At 42.8% G+C, this 24,348-nt stretch overlaps 2 protein-coding genes across 3 annotated transcripts in view; one reads left to right on the plus strand and one right to left on the minus strand.

The window, feature by feature from the left end:
• Nucleotides 1–1,297, minus strand: part of ILK (integrin linked kinase) — an 85,659-nt gene extending 84,362 nt beyond the window's left edge. Inside the window, exon 1 of the mRNA XM_085884964.1 lies at nt 1,088–1,297. The gene's annotated coding sequence lies outside the window, so the exon portion shown is untranslated. The remainder of the gene's footprint in view (nt 1–1,087) is intronic.
• Nucleotides 756–24,348, plus strand: part of LOC147024745 (coxsackievirus and adenovirus receptor homolog) — a 71,372-nt gene continuing 47,779 nt past the window's right edge. For both annotated transcript variants that reach the window (XM_085884967.1, XM_085884966.1), the window contains exon 1: nt 756–954. In XM_085884967.1, coding sequence (XP_085741093.1) covers nt 885–954 — 70 coding nt within the window. In that variant the 5' untranslated portion in view covers nt 756–884. The remainder of the gene's footprint in view (nt 955–24,348) is intronic.

Below are 24,348 nucleotides of genomic sequence, written 5' to 3' on the forward strand. Positions count from 1 at the left end.
CAGTGTATAATTACATGAAAAACTTCAGCCTTTTATCAAGACGATAGATGGGGTCTGTCGAGGTCGGGGGATGAATAAGAACGGACAAATGAATGTTCTCAGCTAAATATTGAGAGCTAAAACTGCTGATGTGGTATGACAGCGAACACCTGCATAAGGTACAACGATAGGTAGATGTAGCCACCGTTGGAAAGAAGGTGAACAAACCGTTTGAGGCACGAGCCCCTTTCAGCTGGACAGGCAAGGCATCTTCAAACAATCAAACCCCTCTTGTCCTGAAGAAGGGCTCACATCTGAAACGTCAGTTCACCTTGGTTTGCATAGATCTACCTGATGTGAGTGATTGTTTGAAACATTACCGGATATGTTGCTCACCTTGCATCAAGCTGCTGGGGGGGGGGGGGGAGAGAGAGAGAGAGATGGAGATGGAGATGGACAAGGACATGGACATGGACATGGAGAGATATGTCCTTGGATTGGAATTTCATTCAGTCTGCTAGTTTTCACCTGTTGCTTTTTCGTTGATCAATGTACAATGATCCTCTTGGAATAATAATAATAATAACAATAATAATAATATTACTAATAATGATAAAGAGAAATCTAAAACTTAAGACACATACAACTAAACAATGTAGCAACTGTCGATGTTGTCGGTGTGAGTGAGATGGGAAACCTTTGCACGAGAACAAGGTGGGAGGCTTTCCCAAGGGAGGGAGTGGCAGGGGAGAGGCCATGGTGGATGGGTGTGTGTGTGTGACAAGGCGGGGATAGCGACAAACAGGGAGGAGATCACTGTGGGTTAAGTGTCATGGACGGGTTTTGGACGGAGACAGAGAGAGAGGGTAAACGACGAAACGTCCTCTCTCTCCGTCTCCCTCGCGATGTGTCGGTGCGTCGCCGATGTCACCTGTCTGCTGCTGCTGCTGCTGCTGCTGCTGCTGCTCTCATCTGGTGAGGCTTTCTGCCATTCGTTGGCAATGACATTTCACCGTGATACGTTTACCTTTGACTAACCTGTCGGTTCGATCTCTGTGATTTGCTACAAAACCAAAAAAAAAGCTTTTCAACCTGCACCGTCACTTACACGAGGACTTGGAGTCGAGGATTCTCGAATGTTCCAGAAAGTGAGGACAATAATATTCCCATCAAACGAAGCGATCACCAAAACTTGCTGCTTCCGACGATTCGTCTCCAATCGGCATCGCGAGTCACGGCGTGTTTCTCCGAAGTTCCGTCGGGCAAGACCTGCTCGAGGGAGCACAAGTTTTTGGGCATGGGTGGCGCAGGACAACAACCGGCAAGGGGGGAGGGGTCAAGCTCGTTGTCATGGAGATGGAGGATGGATGAGTTGACCTTCGAACCGAGTCGGTGATTCAGACCTATGGGAAGTGGTCGGGATAGTTAGCTTGTAATGTGAGGCCCAAATGAATGCAGAGGCTGCAGGTTTCACTGGTGATGTTCACATTTTCACACACCTGCTGGGGTATGTTCAGTGACCGGGCAGGTAGCTAGCTCGTCAAGCCAGCCATTCCTTATTAATCAACGGCTTCAAATGGAGTAGTGTTTGCTTGAGTGCGTAAAATCCGCTTGGAGAGCACTCTGCGCGAAACTTGCCAACTGAACACACCTTTGTACCGTACAGGTACACTAGTCCTGCTTTCTTTGGGTTGAAAAAGAACAAATTGCTTCTCAATCGCAATTGGATTGTAGATAGCTATCATGTGTAGCCGGTGGCTGTTGGTTGCATCACATTCTGGTGGGGCAGCTGTGCCGCTGATGCAGTGCCCCCCTATTACCAGTACCACTGGTACTCATTTCATGGAGCTCAGAAGGATGACAGGCTGAGTCAACCCCCACCTGGTGTGAATTCAAGGAGGAACAGGACGCTCAAACTCAAGACCCGAAGATCTGACGGACGCAGGATGCACACGGGGCAATGATTATTGGGTACAACTGTCGTGGGGATAAAAGACCAGGAAAGGGAAAAGAGAGAAAGAGGGAGAAAGTGAGGAAACATTTGAATCAGAAAGTAAGAGGGTTAGTTTGGGAAGGATTAACGGGGTGTAATAAAGATCATGGGCGCAGGATGGGGGATGACACGAGGTGGTGGTGCACTGCAATTTTTGAAGTCCTGGAGGGCAGATCACCATTCCTGGAAGTTCACCATGATGGATTGATATTTTACCAAAATAACCGACACTCCTAACAATTGCCAATTGCATCAAAAGTAGAGACTGCCATGCAGGGAAATAGCTGCTCTCGAGGATTGCAGAGGATGTCCCCATGGAAATGGAGATTTTAAATTGGGATCTCAACGCATGACATGGAGGAACGAAAAATGTGAAAACAAAAATCTCTTGCGATTTATCATGAGATGTGGAATAAATCTGATGACAATCTCTCATCAGATGTCTTGAGAGTTTTTTGGGGGTTTTTTTGCAAGGGTTATAAGGTTCACTGCGTCATGGGCATGGTAAAAGGGTTTGGAAGATGGGAGTAGAAGAAGGACACGGAGGCTAATTTGTTGTGGTATTCGAGTGATGGGACGTTGGGTTGTGCCAGTGGTGTCTTTGGCACCTACAGGCTTTTATTTAAATATGCTTTGGCAGAATGCCGCCGGGCTCGTCCAGGAAGCAGATTGCTCCAAGGCAACTGAAGACACTGGGTGAACTAAAAGTAAAACTTTTGTAGATGCTGAATAATGTCTGTTAAGTGAGTATGGAATTAACACAAGACTTTTGCTTCTGTATGGGGTGGGTTGTCAGGGGAATGTGGGGGGTGGGGGGGGTGAGGGAGAGCAGGGGAAAAGCAGAAAGGAGAGAAACTTTCTTTTCAACCCTGCCCCCACTACCAACCTCGAGGGAGATTTCAAAGAGATCCTTGTTTCCTCAAAACCCTCCTCTCTCCTTCTGCCAATCATTGGCATTGCTCATCTTTAAAATGTGCACTCTCTCTCTCTCTCCTCCTTCTATTGCTGGTCCTTATTGTGGAGGGATGCAAAGCCAACCATATACATTATTACAGTCTTCCGTATATCAGAACGTAATGTGGGATAAGATGATGTCGACCTTTTTTCTTGGCTAGACCTCCTATCTAATGTATTGGTTTACACCAAATCTTCTTTTTCACACGTTTGTGGTATGGGCCTTATATAGACCTCCTATCTAATGTATTGGTTTACACCAACTCTTCTTTTCACATATGCTTGTGGAATGTGCCTCATAATTGCGCCCAGTCCTTTTCCTCATATAAAGAAATGACCTCTTCGATGTTCTGGAAAACCCTATTTTCCTTTTTGCACATGACTACGCATTATGCCGCAGAGTGTAACTCATCCCACCAGCAGGGAGACTGCAGCTGTGTCACCCTCTGGAGATCTGGAATTGATTAGATGCTGGCCTGACGAATGGTGCGTGCCTTTCAGTCTCGGTAAATCTCACAGTCATACTCTGTCACTCCATAAGGGTCATCAAATGAAACCGTAAATCGATTTCAATGGTCAGCCACTGGAAGAGGTTCAGCATTTTGAACTTGGAGGTCTCACCATCAGTCATGACCTCTCCTATACTTGCCTTATAGCAAAGCTGACCTCCAAAGCTAACTGCCGACTGGGCATCATCTGTCATATTGTTGCGGGGCCGCGTATCGGCCGCGAGCACGACCGCCAGATGGAGCTGCGGAGTCGGCTCGACCGATCGTCCGGAATGTATAGGTCGTCCCCCCGGATAACTCCGGAGCCGACGGGTCCTCCATCGGACCGAACTCGTCAATAGATAGATCACGTGGGGTAGGGTCGATTGCCAATTTCAATTTACCTAAAAACCCACGTGATCCAAACCACCGGGGAAATTCACCCTCGGCCGACTTTGTCCGAATCGAGTTGCTATCGCAGGCTCAGATCCGGCGTAACCGAGCGGGATTACCAAAGTTGGGCCGGACCAAATGAACAACTTACTGACACTAATCCTCAAACACACGTCATGTTGAACCAATGAAAGAAACACAAAACGAGCTGATACATTTAACAATCGGGTTATTTATTCAACAATAATGGGGGGGGGGGATTAGGGGAGCACGTAAGAGGCAGAATTAAACCGAATATCAGACAATGCACGTATACACAGGCAAAAGCACTTAACAGTTTACTACTTAGAGGACGGGCCTACGAACACACACACACACACACACACACACACACACACACACACACACACACACACACACACACACACACACACACACAAAAGAAGTGGTGGCTGACGCCTTTATTTCGGCCTTCAGCTCGGAGGATAGTGGTGCTAAAGACCAGGGTCTAATTTGGACCTGTCCACCTTATGCGGTCTTCAGAATGACTCGGTTCGGCGCCTGTCCCGGCCACCAAAACCTCGACTTTGTTCTCTCCGGCGACGACACGCAACCCTTCTGGCTCCGGCGGTGGATGGTCTTTCACAAGCTCGATCTTTCAGGAGGAGGAGGAGGAGGAGGAAGAAGACGTTCCAGACGGCAGTGGCAAGACCAGTCCAGGCCTTCGGTGACGAGTGCTCCCACAACATGAGCGCTCCGACACGATGAGCACTCCTTCCTCGCTTCTCACTGGCTGGCTTTTCTCTCCTTTCACTTCTCGCTTGCTGGCTCCTCTCTCGCTTGCTCTCTCCCTTCGCTTTTCTCTTTGGCTTCCTTCCTCTTCTTTTATGCGCTCTGGCACGCTCTACCCTCCCCCTCCCCGGCGCGCGGGGAAAATCCTGGGGCGGGGGATTGTTGTGCTTCTCTGCAGCATTGTTCTAACCGTCATTCTTGTTTACGCTGCTAGAATCTCGGAGCGGGAGGATCATAGTTCTTCTCTGCAGAATCCCGATAAAACTCCTAACTATTAAAATAAATCACAGCGCATTTACATTGATTCACCCACTAGATAAGGGAAGGAAGCTATCTATAAAACACATACTTACCGATATAACTGAGCTATAGGAACCTGAATGTTGTGTGCGATAGTTTTCCAAATCCACAACAATATACTGTATCACCATTCCTTTAAAAAAAATCAGAACTCGTATCCCACAAGACCTTTGTCCAGAGCTCATTGGAGTACTGCTCTCCCCTGTGAGATGGAGCCCCAGCATCACATCTGTTTGTTCTAGCTTCTTTTGATTCTAAAGTTTTGAACATTATTGGCACGAGCAAGTTGCCCATGCCTGCACAGGATTCTGAACGGGGTAGGGATGGTGGAAGCAAAAATACAAATGTCGTATTCTGTCATCGAGTCAGTAAGCTGGGAGCAAGCCAGCAAGCTGTCATCGAGTCAATACATATGTGTCCTTACAGTAACCCATCCTCGTTAAACTTCCAGAATCCAGCTCATTGCACACTTTCTGTCTTTTGTTCCTCTCCTATCTCGTTTGTGGAAGTGCCTTCCAGTGGAGGTTCAATCACACTCTTTCCTCTAGGGCTTCATGCTGGTGGTAGACCACCCCCATTCCTCCTGGCAATAATTATTCTTTCCCTTATTAACCAAAACTAACCCTCCTCTTATGTTGCAATTCACTCCTTTTACTCTCTCCCTTGTCTTTTCGTGTCCATTCATTCCCTTACTTGTATCCAACGGTTGCCCCACTCTCAGCAATGTAGATTTTGTTTCCATTTGAAAAAAAAAGAAAAAGTTGTTCCACCACATTTTTTTATTTACCTGCAGAACTTTGCACAACTGCGTAAACTTGTATGTTGTTAAATTATGTGTGCGAATGCAAAATATGGCAGTTGATGCAAAATGCAAGCATACTTAATTTTCTGAACTAAACTAATGATTTACATGTCTCTCACTCTTTGGGGTAAATTTTTCACGTGCTAAATCAAAATCTATGATAAGTTTCTTTCTTGCCTTATGGAACTTGTTCTTTGAAGAAATGAAGTGTTGTAGCATTCTAAAGGCCCTGTCGGCCTCCTTTCTTTAACAAAATGGAGCCAGTGTCGTTTGGTGGAATTCCGAGCCCCTCGACCCTCATGGGTATCTCCATCCTCCACCCTCTTGTGCCTGTACCAACACCATGCAAGATACTTGTAAAACCACTTCCACTGAGCTGTCTCATCTAACTTTAGTCTGTGATAGGGTTGGATTCACGAAGTACTGTCGTTGTGGTGGAATAACAGCAGGGGGTACTGTATTGAGAAGCATGCCACCCTTACGGTGTGGATGTAAAGTTGGTATTCAAATCTGTATTTAGGTTGTCGATGTTGTCGGGTTCAATCCTGAGCGATTAGTTGCGCAACCAAATTGCTCTCATAATTGTGTGCCTTAACGGTTTGTTGTCCATATCTGAGAAGGTAGTTGGGCAGCAAGATTCCTGAATTTTTTTTCTGCGGCGCTGTCAGTTCTTTTCGACAACAACAGCTCCACCAACAACCAATGAAAACTGAGTCGTAGTTGTCTCATCTATTTTTGTTTTGAATGTGATATTGAATGCAGAAGCAAAGTCACGTAAATGCGCATGGACAAGACCGTGGCTGAGGCGTCGACATAAACATGGGGCCTGTCATGCCCTTGACCTGAGGTTGAGAAAACATGGAGGAATACAGAAACCTTTTACAGATGGATACCGGATCATTGCATTTTGTAAATCTCCTGGTTTCAAAAGAAATACCTTCTACAGAATGGCTGTACCGGGAGAAGAGAGACCGCCATTGACACTGCGATGCCTCGCTGGAGGTGATACCTCGCCAGATTTAAGATATCTATACAGAATCCCAAACAAGCCCTATCTGTGATCATCCCCTACGTTTGTGGTGAAACATATCAGCTACCAAAGAGCATCCACTTGCAGGTAAGCACAAAAACAGACTTGGCATAGCAATATTTTATTATTTTTCACATGTTGTATAAAGCATATCATGCGATATGAACAAACAAAAACATTGAGATGGAAGATCTAGTGGAAGCTTCGTTGAATCAACAAAGTTTCTATATTCCAGTAGTTGAGTAGTTTGCCCAATAATAACAGCAATGTTGTTGGCTCGAATGAAATTGACATTTCAAGACATTTAGAAAGAGAATGTACTTTTCTTTATTGCACAACACAATCCTCTCCCTCCCTTACAATAGCAATCAATAACAACCGCAAACAATAAAACCTTCGTGGAAATTCACATCGGAATTTCATGGTTTTTATGGGGGAAGAGGGAGACTGCCATAAAGAGAGAAAATCGACAGTAGCAAACATCTATGGGAGTTAATCCAGGGAAACATTTACCATGTGGAATTTTAAAAACTATACCATTTTGGGGGGGGGGGGGAATTCTTCCCAGGGAAACTGGCTAACTTTTTTCCTACTCTGGTTCCTTGTGCAGCTGCCTCTGCTGATGCCATTCGACATGCGTTTGTGACGTGACCTGGCCCTGCAGCTTGGTGGGATTTGTTGGCCCCATGCTGCCAGCAGTGTCCTCATCAGTTTTAATCCTCAATGACAAAAGAGGTCCACATTGATGCTCACATAGCTATTAAAAGTGACAGAAGAGGGAATACCCTCGTTTCATTTTCTGAAAAATATTCTGAATGCCAAGACCCCAGCAAGCGGACAGAGGGCTGACTCGGGGGGGGGGCTGACCGAGGATGATGCCTGATAAAGGATATAATTAAATAAGGCCACAAATCATATTGAAAAGGGGCGTTTTAATTAACACAAACACCCAATTTTCACTCCTGCACTTCCTTGGAGTGTTCTTGGTATGCCTGCAAAGTTTCAGGCTGCTGGGTTTTATAGTTTTGGAGTTATGGAGGAGACACACACTCACAGACTGACTGACCCACACTGACATTTATTAGTGTGTATGTATAAATTTGTATATGTACACACATACATATATATTTATTTATATATCTTCCTCCAATTATTTGTGGCCTTATTGTGGTGAGTTTGTGCATAGATGCGACAGTGAGCAATACCACCTAGAAGCAATATGCTCCTTCTTGGGGTTACCCTTGGTGAGATGGTGAAAGGCTAAATATCAGACAAACGACAATCAAACCTGGCTCTGGGCAGCAGCAGCAGCAGCAGCAGCAGCAGCAACAGTTATTGGAGTATGCTGGTGGGTGGGCACTTAACAGTGGAAACGGCAGTCTCTCCGCCAGTGTCAGGCAAAGGACAAACCTTGGTCTGTCACTGGCAGGGACAACTAGTCCAAGTTAGTTGAACACTACAGGGCAGTAGATGCAGTTTCTTGCTGCCTTGCCTTGCACTCCACCGAGTCCATGAATGTATTGGCCCAAAGAGTCCATCCACCAGTGTGCAAAGTATGTTGGATTTTACCCTGCACAGGCACCTCACAGTGCATCCCCACCTTCCGTTCACACTTCCTTCTCTCTCTCCTGTTCTATACCCCCCCTTTTCCCCCTTTTCCCTCCTGTTTTTTTCAAAGCCTCACGGTGACACAGTACCATGATAATGGCAGGTTCGAGCAGCCGGAAGCCAGGAGTGGGATGTCTGCACGTGAGCAACCTGGGAAAAATGGCAGAAACAGCCTACGTGTTGCTGGCATCAACCACCAAACCTGGGAGGATGCTGCCAAAAAGGCAACAATGGTGCATTGCTGTGAAAAATGTCTGTGCAGCAGCAAAATTCAACAGAGCTGCTGCTGCAGAGGCCAAACAAATTTGTTCGCACTAGAAACAGCCTGGGGGGGGGGGATGTGGGGGAAGGTGGGGCAAATATATTCTATGCTGTGGCTAATATTCGTGCGTCTGCAACAGGGGGTCAGTAAGCCTCTGACGCTGTGGCACCTGTTCAGGTGAAAATTGTAGGTCGACTCCCCCACCCCCACCCCTAGTAGTGGGTGGGGGGGGGAGGAGGGTTCTCCCACGACTTGACCCTTGGCACTACCAGCACTTATGCAACATTCAGTGGAGGTGGGCCCAGCCCTGTTTTTTCTGTGCTTTTCAGACGTACACACACGTGCAGAGAATTGCCTCATTTAATAGACGGTCACAGTATACACACACCACACAATACACATTTAAATACAGAATTTGTATCATTTTCCCCCTCCTGAACCCCTGGACAAATTCTTTGAATGTCTTAAACCTTCTCGGACACACCTGAACTACAACCACCAAATTTCAACTCATTCCGTCCAGCGGTTTAGGAGTGCATAACAAGACATTAAAAAACCAAAACACCCACACTCATGCCCTAACCAGTTCTAGTGACATGTCAAGACTGGCCAGTAAGTTCATGAAAAAAACCTGGGCCAAAACCTCCACACAAGCTGAACGCACATGGTGGGATTAATTGGGGCTGTTAAAGAAGTAATAGTATAGCTGTAATACGAATGAGTAGTTACATACTTTACCACCTTATATTTAGTTGTTTAATTAGTTTACACAGGTTATGGTAAGCTTCTGCCAATAATATGTGTAAAATAATGTTGAATTGACCCAGATTTGTGCCCCCTATTCCTCCGAGGCATCGATCTGTGGCATCGCCGGCTTCCTTACAACCTCTTCTTTTGCATTGGAATAGTGCTTACCTTTCCAATCTTAATTGATGTGTTTTCAAATGGATATTAATCATTATTGGCAAGAGAACTCCGCGATATATCGACACATCATGAATGCCTCGTGGGAGGTTGATTTATTTTCAGGTGAACCCCACCAAATTGGTCCACCACCTGCAAGGCTGGATAAAAATCAGCGATATTCTAGTTCGGACTCTTGTTGATTTACGAATGTGCACAGTTAGGACACTCGTCATCCCAGAGTTCATGGGTTGGATCCGTAGAATATCAAAACAAAATAAAAAAAAAATTTCAACTAGCATGTGCTTACTTCAAGTGTCCATTGTCACTGTCACTGTCCATCTGTTTCATGAATATACTTCAGGGAGGGAAGTATTTCATCCCTCCACAATCTGGCTGGCATGTGACCGATTCATTTTCATATGGTTGGCTCTGAAGGGTGGAGGTAGTGGTTTTCATTGTAACAGAGGCATAAGGTTCAACAGGAACAAAAACAGGAATATCTGCAGATATGAGAGAGTAAGTAATGGTTAAAGAATATGTTTGATGGAGCAACAATAACAGTTTTTATTCTTGTATTTGCTTAAATTTCATCATGAAGAACCATACATTTGTCATGCACATATGAGGGCAGCGGTGGAGGGTTAGAAATTTAAGTAAGAAAGAAAAAAAAAGTGAAGGGAGGATGTTTGGAAAGAGAAATGGGGATCGGACAGTAGAGGGGAGTGGGGAGAGGTGGGGAAGCTTTATAAAGGGACGAGGAATAAGGAGGGAAAGGGGCACATATGAACCATATGGAAGAAAGGGGTGGTTTCCTTTTGAAAACAGTAGCAGACAGGATATCCAGCTTAGCATTCAAAATTTCCAGCACATTTGTGTACATAATAAAAAGATGGTCACTTAATATTTGTTTTTGCCTATAAGTACAATTTAAACAAAATGCAAACTTAAAAAACAAAACAAAAAAAAAACATTCAAATACAGAATTTTAGTCCACATTGTCTCTACTCATCTCAACTTTTAATTTTCGACTTCATTTTGCTTATTTTATCTTCTCATAAATTCCTCTTCCTTTACATACAGCAGGATAAGGTGTTTTTTTTTCTTTTCTTCTCTCGTCTCTGACGTGCATCGAACACGTCCTCACATGTGTGGAGGCCATATATTGATAATTTTTTTTTGCATTTAGATACACAATATGTCCTCAGGCATAGTCCTCCAACTTCAGATCACACAATCGATTGTTTTATACAATATGGCATTCCTTTCCTAAAAAAGTGAGTTTTTGCAGCCACGTTCACGACTAAAAACCACAGGTGCTACCATAACTGTATTGCTATGGATGAGTGGTCATAGCTGGCAAAAATGGACTGTGTATTGAGTGGGAGATGATTGTACTGTTCTAAGTGTGTTATTCATTGTTTTCTCCAAAAATTGTGTGACATATCAGGCTGTTAAATGGAAAGCCAGATATATTTGCGACAACGCCCCTTGAAATCTTTGTAACAACAATGAGCAGCGATTTGCTCGAGATCACGCTGTTCCTATCAGCTTTGAGAAAATGGAATCATGCGACCCTCAAATAATATTAAATGGCAAAAACAATTCAAGCGTCAACAAGCAATTGACCTCAGAAATTGCCCTTGAAATTGCACGACGACTTACTACAATCGCTACTACTTTCACCGACTCCAATTATTTCCACCTTCTTGTGAGGTCGGACGGGGACCGTTTTTGGCCTGAGTCTTCCACGAACCGGCTGGCCAGGCCTGACGTTCGACTGAAGGTGGCAGGAATTTGTTATTTGTTGAGGGTGCAGAGATAACTCACTTACTCTTTGTGAAAGACAATGTATGATGTTTAACGTTCAGCAGCAGCCGGTGGTGCCGGATGAGTCAGGCACCCTTCTAATGTATGAGATTAACATATTTCCAATGGATGGTGTAGACATTGATGCCACCCTCCCGTGTGCAAAACACCAGGGTGACAGTTTATATCTGAGTCAAGATTTAAACCGAGGCAAGACAGCTCAGAGGTGAGTGCACACACCTATAAACTATCCTACCAAGGCGAATTTTCTGCTTCACTAATATTTACAATTCGACCATCAATGAATTGATGCATATTATCTCCACAATGCAAAATCTTTTTGGGCCCAGATTTTATTTTCTGGAGAGAACCCTGTTATTGCCTTATCTTGTTAATCATACTGTGCTGTCGTGTTCTAAATACAGTATTTTTGTGTGAATAGCTTGAAACTTTGAACGAGTAAAGATTCTGAGGAACCCCCGACACAGTGCTTCTCAAACTATCTGATGTGGCGGACCGGCAGGTTTTTTTTTTCCAATGTGCCAGGCACTGGTGCCATATTTGTGCCATATTATTATTTGTTTATGATCCGAGGAAATATTGTTTGAACATCCATAGTAATATTAATTTATACCGGAAAAAGATTAAAATATAATGAATATAATAAAAGTTGACACATTTTCATATATATATATATATATATATATATATATATATATATATATATATATATATATATATATATATATATATATATACATATATATATATATACATATATATATATATACATATATATATATATATATATATATATATATATATATATATATATATATATATATATATATATATATATATATATATATATATATACATATATATATATATATATATATATATATATATATATATATATATATATATATATATATATATATATATATATATATATATATATATATATATATATATATATATATATATATATATATATATATATATATATATATATATATATATATATATATATATACATATATATATATATATATATATATATATATATATATATATATATATATATACATATATACATATATATATATATATATATATATATATATATATATATATATATATATATATATACATATATATATATATATATATATATACATATATATATATATATATATGTGTATATATATATATGTATATATATATATATATATATATATATATATATATATATATATACTTCTCTTTCTCGTATTTTAAATTTGTCTGCTTAAATATATTATTTTTCAAGATTTTATACATTTTCATCTTATACATTACATACGTTATATATTATGATAACGTGAAACTGGAAACTCGCCGCGGACCGGCAGTCAATGACTCGCGTACCGGCACCGGTCCACATACCACCACTTTGAGTAGTACTGCCCTACACAATTGGGAAACTACTGCGACACACACTACGAATAACTTTTCTCAGTGTCGGGATGGAACCTCTCTGATTTACGCTTTCTCTTAACTCTGATCTACGGCGTCTTTTTCTTTTATCCACTTATACAACTGGAAGTGAAATTTTGAGACAAAGATTTTTGTTGGACACAAGCTTCATCGGTCACTGAAAGGTAGGTGAAACACTCCATTATCTGTCTATCTAGTGAATGGCATATTTGAATGGGATTCAACCATTAATTCATTCTGCTGGCTGCATCATTTTCCACACTCTAACTCCCAAAGTTTTCAACTTTCACGTTTCATATCTGGTATATAGGTACAGACTGTGGAGACGGTATGTCGCGACATAGTTAGTCATCTAAAGTGGTTGCCATGGCAACCAGGATGCTGTTTTCCATGGAGTAGCACAATTCTGTATATACCTTCTTGTTTGGGCGTATATTGTGCTCACTTGAGCTCTTGTTACTGATTACAATATACAAATACATATATTGCTTTAAAATTATTTGGATCAGACCTCACTGCAATGCTTTATAAAAAATATTAATTATTAGACGAGTCTTTTAAAAACGATAAATGTATAAACAGGCGAGCATTGGGTGGCTTTGACACCAACTCTGGTTGTTATGCCGCTGATACAGGGGCCTGTAGGTTCGAGTAGGACTTTGGAATTCTGCCAGGATATTAGCACACAATTATTGTCTGCTATTTTCAAAAGGCACCGTGCGATCTTCAACGTCCACCAGCTATGATGCTAGTAGATGGGAAATCCAGCTTAGAAGATCCTTTCCAAGGGACAATGATGCAACACCCTACTTGGAAAGCATCATTTCTGAACTTTCTATTCTGATTGTTTTATTTGATAGTTGGGTTAGGAATTGAACCAAGACAAAACAGCTCAAAGACTAGAACTGCACTCGGTCGAGTGCGTACCTTCGTCATGCTGAACACCTTCCGATTTGTAACCCACTGACAGGCTGGATCTGCATCCGGACCTTCACCAAAATCTAATTGGCTTGTTCTTGTCAACTATTCACTCATCCACCAACTTTCGTCTGGCTCTGTCCATTTTGAGATATCGTGCTATATATCGTTGTTGGTCCTATCTCTCAATGGTGAAGAATAATTTTAAAATGCTTGTATCTGGATCTCATCGATACCAAAAATCGAGTCAGTTCCACCTTGTCACACACCCAAGCTGTCGACCAAGTTTTGTCCGAATCCGTCCATAACTTTTTGAGATATCCTGTTCACAGATAAACAGAGAGGGGTGAATACATAACCGAACTAGAAGGGCACTCGGTAGAGCGCATACCTCTGCCACGTAATGCCTGATCCACGAGAACATATCGGGCCCATGACATTTGTGAAATATCATGCTATACAGCACTATATTGTTTTTGGCCCTATCTCTCAACGGTGAAGAATCACTTTAAAAATTAAATAACTCTTGTATCCAGATCCGGATTCGGATCTTCACCAGGATTGAACCAATTCATCTTTTGCGCGATCTTATCGGCCACTTTTGATGAACTGCTTTTCGTTAAAGGTAATGCTGGAAGTCCATGTCACACAAAGTTGCTCCATAATAATTTGATTGAATGATCCCCCCCTGCTGAAGCATTTCCGTTGGCTCGGGGGCACAATCCTGGATGGGTCGCCCCTCCGATGCAGTTAATAATTGCAAGACTTACATTTTTTTTTTCGAAAAGTAAAATGTGTGCAGTATGCTTTTGAGGAAAAGCAGCTTCTTCACAATCACCCATTTTCTTTTAAACAATAATATTTGCATGCGAGACATAAGGGGTTTATGTTCTGAATGGTGCAAAGGTGAGCATGTTACCTTTGAACTATTGTGCTCGCCCAGGATATCAGTGAAAGATGAGGACTAAGCACTGGTTGTATACATGTGTATATATATCTCTGAATTGGCTTTGTTCGACAGCATTTTCCACTTTTGGCTTCACTGTGAAAGTTGCTTGGAGTCCTAATTTCAGCAATGTGCCACGGGCTGACCGGAATGCACTCGCTTCACTTGGACCATTCACTACGGTCCAGCTCTTCAAACTGAACTCTTGTTTTGGTTCAAATCATTTTATATGCTCCCCTCTTCTTCTTGGGCTCAGAGGGAATTTGAGTTATGTTGTGTTCAATTTTTGCGACACTTTTCTTTCTAAATTTGGCTTGACTGAATTTTGGGGGTGGTGACCAGGAACGCTGTAAGCTTTCTTAAAATTATTTCATATTTGCCTGACATAAAGTCATATTATTTAATATTTGCCTGACAAAATACTTCGTAATTTTCCAATGCAAAAACAATGGGGTTAATTCAAGCAGAGCCAAGTTTTGAAGTAGGCCTATCTGCCAAAGTTCTGATTCGACTGGTTTCAAAAAAACGTTCGGCTTGGCTTCTTGGGGTCCCCTGGCTTAGTAAACTAAAGGGCGATTTATGTTTGGTCTGCCAACCAAGGCCAAGGACATGGCTCACCAGCTGCAATCAACAGAAGGGAGGAATTGGTGGTAGAGGGGAGCTAACTTTGGGTAGAGCAAGTTGGGATTGTTTAATATGTTAAATACAGGGTATAATTTGATAATGCACATTTTGCCGGAATAACAGACTGCACGACTCATGCATTTCATGTGAGACTGTCTCCTTACTCAATCTCGATTATCTCAACATTTTATGTATTGGGACAATTGGTCTTACCTCATCAAAACAGCAGTCGAGAAATTGATGCACTGTGTGTGTTGCTTGTGTTAGTTGGCTCTGCTGGTTGAATTCATGTCAAAATGTCAACCCAATCAGTGTGAGCATCACATTATTGTCACATTCATGTCAAAATTGTTCCCAATTCCATTTCCAGGTGATACATGACGTCATCGCCAGGCACCGAGGAAGGGAGTACTCAGTTTTTACTCCGTTTGTTTATCCGGGCGATATCTCAGCCATCCTTTGAGAGAGGAAGCTGAAATTTGGGGACAAAAGTGAAGATGTGCTTTGGCAAAAACAGTATTTTTAAAAAAATATTTTTTGATTAATCAATTAATTATCGATTTATTAATTACTTATTTATTTTATTTCTCATCTGGGAAATATCTCAGGCTCCTGTTTGAGCTGGGAAGCTGATATTTGGACACACACAGTGACCATGTGATTTGGCGACAAAGAATATTTTTGATTTATTGATTAATCAATTAATCGATTAATTATTCATTTTTCGATGAATTACTTAATTTTCAAGAAGTTGCAGATTCGGATGAAACAGCGGTGGTTTTTGGTAAACTATGAGCCAATTTATTAAGAAATTAATTATTTTACGATTATTATTTATTTCTTTTAATTGTGCAATTAATCGATCAATTGCAGTACACTGCTCCCTCCCAATTCCGTCTCCCAATGTGCTGCACGGCGGCATCGTCGGGTGCCGAGGAAAACGAGGGAGAGAACACAAATATTTAGGAACCTTTACTGATGATAAATTCAATTGGAAGAGTAATTCACTCACTGCTCACCTCCACTCATTTGTTCCTCTTTTCTCTCGCCCGTGCAACCAACTTCCCCATCAGTTCAGTCCCATTCTTCCCTCCAGGGCTTCAAGATAGCTGATCACCACTATCTCAGATCATCTCCCTTCCATACTCATGATCTCTTCTACCTTAAATGACCCCATTCCCAAGCATTCCCTTTTTACAGGTTATTGTGATTTCTCCCCTCTCCATCTCCTCTTTTCGTTCGTTGTCGGCTGGTTTGTTCCTTTTCTGTTTCATCCCCGCTCCCCCCTTTCTCTTCTTGCTGTGTTTCATTCAGCTTGTGTGCAGCTTGTTCACCCCCATGTGGCTTTCTCCCCCTCCCCTCGATCTATCTCTCACTTTTACTCAACTGTTGGTGTTTCCTGATCCTCTCCATTTTGTTCCCCTACATTCTGCTCTAATTCTTCCACGACCATTTACATACAAAAGTAAAAGAAATGGGAAAGTAAATTCGAAGTATAATCAACGCATGTATGTCCAAGGCATCTGTAGTATTTCATTGTTCATCGGGATATTCTGTTTCTTTTTATCAGGCTGTAATCCAATCTGTTGTTACTTTTTAGAGCATTGTTTGGTCCAATGTACTGTCTCAAGATAATATGAGAAAATAAAATAAAATAATGAGGAGAGACAGAGACAGAGACAGACAGAGAGACAGAGACAGACAGAGAGAGAGAGACAGACACACACACACACACACACACACACACACACACACACACACACACACACACACACACACACACACACACACACACACAGAGAGAGAGAGAGAGAGAGAGAGAGAGAGAGAGAGAGAGAGAGAGAGAGAGAGAGAGAGAGAGACAGAGAGAGAGAGAGAGAGAGAGAGAGAGAGAGAGAGAGAGAGACAGAGACAGAGACAGAGACAGAGACAGAGACAGAGACAGAGACAGAGAGAGAGAGAGAAGAGAGAGAGATGATTGGTACTCATGTCAAACACTGAAAAACTTTGTAGAAAGATGCAATAAAAATACATTTCAGACAATCATTGACGATGCGAATCGCCCTCTTCACTGTTGTATCATTTTAAATAGGTCAGGAAGAATTATACTTCTGCAAGTTCAAGCTTGTAGATTCAGAAAGTATTTCTTTTTTTTGCCCTCTACTATGAGGAAATACGGGCTGGCAGGATAGCCGAGAGCAGGGGTTCCCAAACCCAGGGTCGTGACCCAAACTTGAACCCCCCCTCAAAATCTCAGTTTTTGAGGGGGGGGGGTTCATGTCAAAAGCATTTTCTCTGACAATTTTTATCATAGGTACACTAGGTACCAGTATCATTTGGGTTGCGAGGCAAATGCGATTTCAAATTTTGGGTCATGGACAAAAAAGTTTGGAAACCACTGGCCTAGAGGTAAGCACACTCAACCCCTTGGTGTTAAAGACCCCTTGGTGTCCTTTGCAAAGAGTAAGCAAGCTATCTCCGACATCATGGCCAAATTGCAAATTCCTGCTCGGAAGGCAATGACTAACCATCCAGTACATTCAGGGGATCACACAATTTTTACCTCCGCCGTTGGAGGTGAAGGAGGTTGTTTTCACCCCTTTCTGTCTCTTTGTCTGTGTACAGGATATCTCAAAAAGTGGTGGACGGATTCGGATGAAACTTGGTGGACATGTTGGGTGTGTGACAAGGACGAATTGGTTCGATTTTGGTAAAGATTCAAATCCAGATCTGGATAGGTGAAGTTTTTTTGACTTCTAAAGTGATTCTTTATCATTGGGAGATCGGGCCAAGAACGACAATAGCATGATGTTTCAAAAATGTATTGGGCCAGATATGTTCTCGTGGATCAGGCATTACGTGGTAGAGGTATACTCTCTACCGTGTGTCCTTCTCGTTTACAATTAGGTTCTCCAATGAGTACCAGCAGAAATGGTTTGGAACTCACACCAAAAAAAAAATTGTCAGCTTCGAGTGCACTCGTCTGCTTTCCCAATCGCCACTCTGATTTTTATTGCGCCACTCAGCTTTGCATGCATCTTACTCCTCTGTAAGCGCTTTCTCAGAACGTTCACTCCAGACGATACTCGCAAACTGCTCTTTTTTCGTCATTGACGCTCCTGGCGCGTGTGTGTGTGTGTGTGTGTGTGTGTGTGTGTGTGTGTGTGTATATATATATATATATATATATATATATATATATATATAAATATATAATATATATATATATATATATATATATATATATATATATATATATATATATATATATATATATATATATATATATATATATATATATATATATATATATATATATATATATATATATAGTATATATATATATATATATAGTGTATATATATATATATATATATATATATATATATATATATATATATATATATATATATATATATATATATATATATATATATATATATATATATATATAGTGTGTATATATATATATATATATATATATATATATATATATATATATATATATATATATATATATATATATATATATTGTTACGGCTGTGGAAATTTGCAAACCACCATTCCGGGCCCGAAGGTGAGATATCTCTAACTACATGTGTAGTTAGCCCCAAACCCGTTGTTTAGAGGGAATAAATGCGATTCATTCGGGCTGCGACGCTTTGAGATAGCCGTTTTTCTGTTCTATCTTTATTTTGAACCAACCACGTCTCAACCGCCATCACAAACAACCACATTAACCACCACGCCAGTCATCGTCACCAACTACAACCACGCTCCAACCCTCAGACAACAACAACAACAACAACAACAACGCCAACAGCCACGGCCTTTACCTTCACAACTCAATCCCGCAAACATCGCATCACCGTCATTCCCAAACGGCACCATAACCATCAAACCACCACCGATAAACCCTCCACCACCCTCACCTCTCTCCTTCTACGGCCATTCCCGCACCACCTGTGAACACTGCGCGTCGGGCTGTCTTGGGCTCGTTCAGCGGTACGCACCGAGCCGCGAGTGCAAATAGTGGCCTTTCCGAGGAGAATTCGGATCAAGAATGCTACACGCCCACTTCTGATCCGTCCAATTAGCAAGCGCGGAGCGGCTTGGCCCCGCCTCCAGGCGCGTCTGAGTGAAATCGAAATATGTAAATTATAGGATCAGGGGAGGTTCACGCCCACTCTTCCTCCGTCCAATTGGCGAGCGTGGCTCCGCCCCTGAGGTGATCCTGATCTGGATATTTGCATATTGGTTTCTCCTGCCGTCCTATAAAAGGGCAAGCGCAAGGCGAATGAAGGCAGTCAAGTCGGGTCTGGAGAGCCGAGTGGAGCCCGAAGTCTGGGGAGAGTCAGTTTTTGGTTGGAGGGCAGAGTGTGGCAGCGGCAGAATGTGGCGGTGGCAGAGTGTGGCAGCGGCAGAGAGTGGAGTCGGGTGAAGGCATCGAGTGGGTTCTGCAGTCGGCTGAGGAGAGTTGTGGGAAGAGGCCGAGGAGCTTGGGTCCGAGGCGAGAAGGACGGTGGTCGGCAACGAGGTCGCGGTGGGAGATCGCTCGTCGCGGGACCCAAGCAAGCCAGCTATTCTCCTCCCTCAGAGCATCAACAATTCCCCCTTTCCCCCGCGCTGAGATAGTGCAACAAAGGGGGCCCCGTTCCCACCCCACTCCAAACGTCGTGCCAACGAAACCCGCGAAGGAGCACGGAGTCGGGGCACAGCCACGCGGCCACATCTGCGGCTCGTCCACCAACGCGTCATGAGGACGTGGGTAGGACCCCCCCCGGTCTCGTGGGCCTGGCCGCTCCTTCAAGTTACGCGTGCATATTGACCTACAGGCCCGTCTGCCCCCTTGTCTATGAGGGTGACTTCTTTCCTTTGCTTTTGAGTGAATGTGTGTTGGCGCCGTCTGTGAAGTAAAACTGTAAGTGTTGCCGTGTGTATGCGTATTCGGGAGGAGCTCTGCATTGTTACTTTTGTTTTAATTGATATAGGTGCATTTGGACTGTTTGGCTGTATATGTGTGCTTTCCGTGTGTCGCGTAATAAATGTGCATTGTGTGAAATGTTTTCCCGTTTCGCTTCGTCCTTTCTTTATTGACCCTCCATCCTGCTTCATGTAAAGGGTTCGTAGTGGGCTTAATATGCCCGATAATTAATCGGAACCGTCGAGGCCGACGATAACACCGCTCGGTTATCACAGCAGCACAGAACGGACTGCTTAAACGGTTCGTGTCTGGAGTCAGCCTGCGGCGAGGTGCGATCGCCCGGTTTACCATCCGCGTAGGTACTTAGGTAGGTCGAGTTTGGCCAACAACCCTATCCTACGCGGGTGGCCGATTGGCACGATTGTGGTGAGGTCGAAAGGCCCACCCGTGACTGGCTCCGGGCGATAGTTCCCGGAGGGTCACGACTGAATTGTCCGTCCGGTGGGCGAGGTGGCCGCCATTCGAGTCGAGCGGCCGATCGCACGCCGGCGGGCGTGAATTCGTAACAATATATACAGTAAAACCCCACTCTCTGAACACCCCGATTATATCTGAACACCCCGCATATGAACGCGTTTTTGGCCAGTACCGAATTTTTAGATAGGAAATCCTATACATAGTGCCCCCAAAAATCTGAACACCCCGCATATGAACATGTTTTTACCCTGCACTGTGAACGCTACTCCAACCTTTGAAGGCACAGTGTGAAACATGGACATTGTTCAGCCGCGGCTGCATGGCAAACGTCATACAAACAAACGCCGTTGCTAATTACCACCCATCGCGCAGTTCGTTTTACTGGGCGCAATGGCGTGGATAGAAATGCAGCGGGGTGTGAAGAGATACAGTGACTTAATTAGAACCTGTTTCAAAATTAATCAATGGTAATCAACCAATAAGCATCAAGAATTACAATTTCGTCCAATCAGCATAGGCCTCCCCCTGAGGGAGGGGCACAAGAAGGCCCTGCACACCTACCTTTCCATCAATCTTCACTTGCTATTGAAGTTCACGCAGTACGATACACCAAAATGCCGAAAACGCGTCACGATCTGCCGTTGGAAGCTGTTGGTAAAGGAAGCGGAATCCAAGTCGCAACGCAAACTCGCTGCTGATTTCGGAATTTCACTGGGCGCAGTGAACGGTATTTTACGTCGTAAAGAATCGATATTGAAGGAATTCGAAGACGGGGCCCTATTTTCGCGAAGTTGACGAAAAGGAGGCAGTTTCTTAGACATTGACAACCGCGTGCACACATGGTTCCATGCTGCTCGTTCAAAGAGGATCCCTGTCAGCGGACCTATGGTAAAAGCGAAGGCCTTAGAAATCGTGACTGCCATTGGTGAGGTGGATTTCAAGGCATCCAACGGCTGGCTTTCCCGATTTCAAGCTCGAACCAATATCTCGGCACGTGCAGTTAGCGGCGAGAGTAGTGGCGTTGATCAGACGACAGTAGAGGAGTGGAAAACGCGTCTGCCACAGCTACGCGATGGTTTCAAGCCACAAGACATTTTTAACACAGAGGAGACTGGCCTCTTCTTCCGCGCTCTACCCAAAAGGTCGCTGGTGGGAAAAGGAGACTCCTGTCATGGTATAAAGTCGCCAAAGGATCGAATAACGCTGCTGTTGTGCGCTAGTATGACTGGCGAGAAACCTAAACCACTCGCCATTGGCAACGCAGTGAAACCACGTTGCTTTCATAACATCAAAGTCGATTCCCTCACAGTGTCGTGGACAGAAAACAAACGAGCGTGGATGACCTCAGCGTTGTTCGTTGAATGGTTGAAAGCACTGGACAAGAAGATGCGAAAGCAACGGCGGAGGATTCTTCTCTTCCTAGACAATGCGCCGTCTCATCCAATGGGTGTGACGCTGACGAACGTGATCGTAAAGTTCCTGCCTCCGAACGTTACGTCGGTCTTGCAGCCCCTTGACCTAGGCGTGATAAGAAACCTGAAGCGTCTTTTCAAACAACGGCTGCTCCGGCACGTGCTGTCGAAGATCGATACCGCTTCAAACGTAAACAAAATCTTGAAGAGCGTCAACGTTCTCCATGCTGTTCAGTGGAGCAGCAATGCATGGGATCAAGTCCAGCCGACAACGATTACCAAGTGCGGCTTCCCTTCCGAGTCACCCGATAGTGACTGGGACGCTGACGATGACCTCAGCCTGCGCGAGCTCATTTCGCGCGGTGCAGAGATTGGCGTATGCGACGACATGACCCGAGGAATACGTTCGGTGCGACGATACGGTGCGCGTTCATGACTGCGAGGACGACGACTGGGAGAACGATTTAATGTGGAAAGACGATGACGAAGAGAATGTGGACAAAGAGAATGGGGACGAAGAGGAAGTGGAAGACATGCAGGTGACGGTACAAGATGGACTCAGTTGTGTGCAAAAGCTTAAAACTCTTTTTCTGAATCAAGGATGGGCAGAGTTGCTCGCTCGTTTGGAAAGAATCGAACATTCAGTTCAAGTTCATGTCCTGGAGAATGCCAAATCGAAACCACAGAGTTTTATAACATCTTGGCTTAGAGACAAGTAATTGTATAAATTTCAAATTTTGATTCTCGTGCTGTCAATTTGGCGTTGCATTTTTGATCTTATCAATTTTCTATCTTTCCGTGTCAAATAATTTGAATAATTGTATTATTACTACTGAATGCCAATACTTGCGTGCTCATTTTGTCTGTGGAATGTGTATTTAGATGTGTATGTATTGATTAAACGACTTTTGTGATCTATCGAATACAGATGACGCGTTCATGGTCGGTTGATACCCTAATCCCCGATAATGTGAACACCCCGCATGTGAACGCATTTTCGTCCAGTCCCAGAAGTGTTCAGAATAGCGGGGTTTTACTATATATATATATATATATATATATATATATATATATATATATATATATATATATATATATATATATATATATATATATATATATATATATAAAGACCACAAGGGGAAAACCGGTGATGTTACTTTTTATAAATTTCAGGGTTATTGCACCTGCCAATAGTTGGCAACATAAGGTTTCCTCTCACAATATTATGTTAACAAATAACCAGGGGTGTCACATAATTTATATGGTATAAAGTTTAGCCATGTAATGAAAAAACAAGTGTTGTCAAAGCTGAACAAGTAGAAACCCAGAGTTGTCAGTACTTTACTCCTGGTTATCTCCCTTTCATTCATGTAAACTGTTCCACCATAATATTCAGAGTTGAGAAACTAAAAAATGAAAGGTTGTAAAACTTTCACAGCATAAACTCTGAGCACTACAATAGCCTATTTGGTTATATCATGGATCTATTATTTTTGATCACAGGTTTTGTGTACTGCAAAGTATTAAAATTAAAGTTTTCACTTAGATAAGATTGGCTTTGTGCGTCATTCATGTTAACTGTTCCATCATAATATTCAGAGTTGAGAAACTAAGTTATAAAAGGTTGTAAAACTATCACAGAATAAACTCTAAGCACTACAATGGCCTATTTGGTTATATCATGGGCTCCGTAGTTGGTGCATATCGTGGTTCAAGCCTGGTCAAACCTTTATTGTGACTTTTATGGGACCCACGCCGTGGCTTAATGGTTAGCGCGTCTGAGTACCCATCGTCATTCGATGTACCCACCGCCCAATCAACCTGCTTTGGTATATGAGGGAGTCACATGAGGTGACTTCGGCTATTGCGGGGGTGGTTTATCCTTGGTTTCCTCCCGGTTTTCCATCATATTAAGTAGTACGGAGTAAGAAATGGAGAATCCGTCGTCATATAAGCGAAATACCCTTGAGTATGGCGTTGAACACCAATCAAACCAAAAACAATGACCGTTTAATGTTGAAAAAAATAATCTGTGATCACCAAAGTCATGTAATGTATGCTCATAACCAACAAGCATGAATTTGCTACACATCCTGGGTTAAAATTGCATGGCAATTATTAAACAAGGGAATAACCAGTGATGTCAGTTTGCAACATTGATTCGTTCTTTGCTCTTAAATTAAATTACACAGAAGCTTGGCAAATGCTACATGCTTAATTTGATCGGCCAATGATCACTCTTCCTTTTACTG

Source organism: Eptatretus burgeri, chromosome 6 (assembly GCF_056783735.1).
Source record: "Eptatretus burgeri isolate ZD-2024b chromosome 6, Ebu_testis_v1, whole genome shotgun sequence".
Classification (NCBI taxonomy): Eukaryota; Metazoa; Chordata; class Myxini; order Myxiniformes; family Myxinidae; genus Eptatretus; species Eptatretus burgeri.